Genomic DNA, 4,162 nt, shown 5'->3' with positions numbered 1-4,162 from the left:
AAATTTCTCCGATTAGGGTTTCCTTATGCGTCCAGATTTTGACGTTTTTGAGTACTCCTTTAGCTTCTGCTGTCGTATAGACTGGCTCTTCATGGGAAGAAAGTTGGCAGATAAATCGAGGGAAGAGTTCCGTAAGCGGTGCTTAATAATTCAATTAAATTTATTATTAATATTTAGTGATTAATTAAATTTGTATTTGAGAACTCAAATTTTCTCTAAATAATAATAATAATAATAATAATAATACGTGTCGCCATGAAAGCCAGGTCCTTAACGTGTCAAATCATCCCACACACAAACCATTTCGTATTCTTCACGTGCATGGACGCTTTCCTTGACTTATCCATGACGTCCAGGTTCCATCAACGACTTCATTAAAACTGAGTAAGCTTTCAATAAAAACGGAATAACTCATTTAAAATGATTTAAAAAAAAATCTATTAATTCATCTTAAGCTAAGAGAAAATTCACAGCAGCTTCTGTTTTACACACAAAAACAAAATAATGGAGAATTTACATTCATGCTTTTACATAACTCATATCTAAACTTTCCTTTTTGCAAATTAAACTTTCAATTTATATTTTTCACCTCTCTCCAATAGAAAAATCCACACTTTCATTCCTATGTAGAGATAGACAAATAAATTGCTTATAATACCGACTAAGTATATATGAACATACTTTCTCATTGCATTACTTCATTATTTTCCATCTTCTTCATTGCCATATTGAAAACAAAGAAAATAAAAAAAAAGAAAACATAATTTTAGTATGGTATTCATAACCCTTTTCTCCACAAAAAGAAAAGAATTAAAAAAAATTAAAAAAAAAAATGCTAACTTTAGCAGGACTTCAACTTTCTTAACTTGTAGGGAAGCTCCAACTGGCTGGCTTGCCGCTACCACCATTATTGACTTTAACAATATTATTTACTGCACCACTATTACTGCTGCTTCCGGCTTGATGCGTTCCACCGATGATCGACGTTATGGCGGGGGCGCGAGCCCGCAAAGTTAGGATCCGAAGTGATCGCCGCCGTTGCCGCGCTCACCGTATCGGCAAAATTATGCGGCGGCTTTGCAACCTCCGCGGACGACATCTGCAAGCCGGAGAATTTCGATTGATTGTATATTGCCTGACCAAATAAATGCGGCAGAGATGATGGCTGCGGCGGCGGCAGCGGCGGTGGTAAGTGGAACTGAGATGGCGGGCGTTGTTGGTATTGAAGCGAGTTAGCGGTTTGGGTGAGATCTAAGGTGACCGTAGGGAAAGGAGCGGAAGCTGAGATGGTTGCCATGCTCGATGAGCATGGGAGAATCGTTCGCGCGAGGACGTTGGAGTTCATTAAACCGTCGTTGCTCGGCATCGAGCCGGAGAGGAGCATTGATGCAGCTGCCGAGGTGGTTGAAGCCATCGCCATGGCCGGCGGTGGGAGGGGGTGATTGTGGTTTCCTTCGTATGTTGTTATGAGGATCGAACGGTCCTCAGCACAACGTTGAACCTGTTTTGGTTTTATTTGAGTTAGCCAACTTATTCTAGTCAATGCAAAGGATTTCAATTTAAAGAAAAATGGTGTAGATTTTGTGATTAATTGTAGCTGATTTGAGGGAATTTGAGATGGTGGATTTCTTATATGAATTTAATCTAAATATTGAATCTTACAAACATAGTAATAATTAAGAGAATATGAAGGGTTTTGGAAGTTTAAAATACCTATCATTATATGTATACAATTATTGGAACATATCTAATGCTTAAGATTTCCTAAGATTTATAAGGTGTATTATTATGAAATACATCCTTATGCTTGAATTTTAAGAAAAAATTAATCCTAGTGAGATATAGAAATCCTAATCCAAGAATTTTTATCAATTAGTAATCAATTACCTGCTTGCGAACGGGACAGCCCGTGGCCATGGTGCAACGGTAGTAAGCCCGGGGGCATGGATTTCCCTTTGCCATCTTCTGCCCATATTTTCGCCATTGGCAACCATCCGCAATCTATTAAATACAACAATTAGGTCAATTATAATTAAGCTTTAACAGAACAATAATTCAATATAATTAATATAACGAGTTAAAAATTCAATTTTTACCATGGGCGCCTCAGAGCGAGCACGCACAGAAACGCGAGCCTTTCGCATGGTAGCCTCTTGGGATTGTTCGGCCGGCTTTAATCCAGTCCCGCTAGCTTTAGAATGATTGTTGGCAGCCCATACATGTGAGGAATTCTCAGGACTCTCCTCTCTCACAAAACCACTATCTTCCCGTTCGAACACAATCATCTCCTTACTGTTTGTACTAATATCTTTATTCACTAGAGATTGCGACGACCGGTCCTGACTACCACCATCGGTCGAAGAATGGGTCGACGGCTCGTCGGCATCCGCGGCGGCCGGACCTAAGTCCATGAATTGTCTTGGCGCTATGGCTACACCTACGTTGTCCTGCTTCTTCAATTGTTCATCAGATACGGCCGCTTGAGCTTGCGAGAAACCGATTTTGTTAATCTGGTTTTGTTGCTGCATCAAAGTCATAAAGTGCATCTGAAGAGCGTTGTAGTTATTGGTCACTTGGCTTAACATCCCTCTCAGCCTCTGATTCTCCTCTGTCATCCTCCCAAGCTCTGTCTGCATAGCTGCAAGCTGAATAATTCACACAAACAATATAACCATCAATTCCAAAATCATTAATTTATTAATTTCACCAAATAAAAAATTAAAAAAAATTCAATTTGTACCTCGGTCTTGCCTTCCTTTTCATCTTCGGTAATCGACATGCCCTCATCCAACGTCGACTGGTCGCTTCCGGTGTTGGCTAGATGCAGAGCAGTCTGTCAACAAATTAATCAAAGGATAAGTTACGAGAACGATTGCTCTTAGTGCTAATGATGTAAAATTATGCTGCAAATTACATTTATGGTGAGATCCTCTTTCTTGATCAGAAGATCAAGAGGAATTGCAACAGGGGTGGAAACTCGTGCCTTTTTCTCTTTAGAGAAAAAGTCCATCTCTCCGATAACGGCGGCGGATTTCTGATCGGCCTCGCGGCAAGCCAGGCTGATCGGAAACTCAAACCCGGCGGCGGAATCCATTGATGGCCGGCGCTTGATAGCTCTGAACTGCTTGGGTTCGAGCGCTAACCCGCCTCCCCCTTTGTTATCCATAGCACTCGAATCGAAGCAGAGTTATGAAGCGAAAGGGAAGGAGAAGAACAAGGCTCTGAAGTCTTTTCACCGGAGGAATCAGCTGGGAATAAAAAGGGTTACGAGGAAAGGGATAACGTCATTCGGTGCGTCAGGTGACAGCTGGAAGAGAGAGAGTGTGGATGGGAAGTGGATGTGCCGGTGCGGGGAGGGAGTCAAAGCTAATCTGACCGCTTCTGAAAGGAGGAGGGGAAATTTAACGCATTCCATTGGCCGGCGAGTTTCGAACCCGTCAATGGTTTGACCGGTCCCACATGTGGGACCGGAAGCGGTGACCAGAACGCACCGACGGAGGAGCGATGCCCGCGGGAGGGGCTATTTAGCGCGCGTGGTGCGGCGGGGTGGGGCCGGACTCGCCGCCTTTTGGGGAAATTTTATTTTTTGTTTTTTTTTAATTTTCTTGGAACTCATAATCGGAGATCGTAAATGGGGAAGGGTTAGTTTGCCAAAGAAATAACATTGGGATTTGAGTGTGGCAGCTAATTATATTCTAGGCCATTAAATATTATGAAGAGTATTGGGATTCGAATATTTTGTCTATTTTTTGTAGAGTGAATTATTATATTCATTATTTTTTTAGAATAAATGTCATAAATGATTATATTATGAAAACTTATTTAAAACTAGTTTTATACTATTTTTCTACATATTATTTATCTTCAACAAAATTTCTCCCCCAAATAAAGAAAAAAAAAAGCAAAGCTTTTTGACTTGGACCATTTAGAGATGCTAAAATTTGATAAAAATAAACAGAAAAAAATTGATATTTAAGAATAAGTTAAATCAAATACAATGTTGTTCTTCCAACTCTAATTTTAGGGGCATTTGACATCACACCATAGAATTAACTCAAATTTAGTCATTCCGTCTGACAGAGTTGTTGGATTTATGTTACGGTTGCTTGTAACCTTTGCTAACATCACAAGCTTGCCGGAAATTTGAATTTGATAAATCCTA

At 40.3% G+C, this 4,162-nt stretch overlaps 1 protein-coding gene across 1 annotated transcript; it reads right to left on the bottom strand.

Annotated features, from left to right (window-relative positions):
* Window positions 1-650: 650 nt before the first annotated feature.
* Window positions 651-3,214, bottom strand: LOC110021163 (WRKY transcription factor 42-like). Its single transcript, XM_020719546.1, is given in 6 exon segments — window positions 651-1,006; window positions 1,008-1,501; window positions 1,888-2,001; window positions 2,097-2,645; window positions 2,741-2,833; window positions 2,915-3,214. Coding segments are annotated over 6 exon segments (1,647 nt in total). The 5' UTR covers window positions 3,167-3,214; the 3' UTR covers window positions 651-861.
* Between the last annotated feature and the right edge of the window lie 948 nt (window positions 3,215-4,162).

This window comes from Phalaenopsis equestris, unplaced genomic scaffold (genome assembly GCF_001263595.1).
Source record: "Phalaenopsis equestris unplaced genomic scaffold, ASM126359v1 Scaffold000123, whole genome shotgun sequence".
NCBI classification, from domain to species: Eukaryota; Viridiplantae; Streptophyta; class Magnoliopsida; order Asparagales; family Orchidaceae; genus Phalaenopsis; species Phalaenopsis equestris.
The sequence above is the reverse complement of the archived record's forward strand: the minus strand, read 5'-3'. Positions and strand labels throughout refer to the sequence as shown.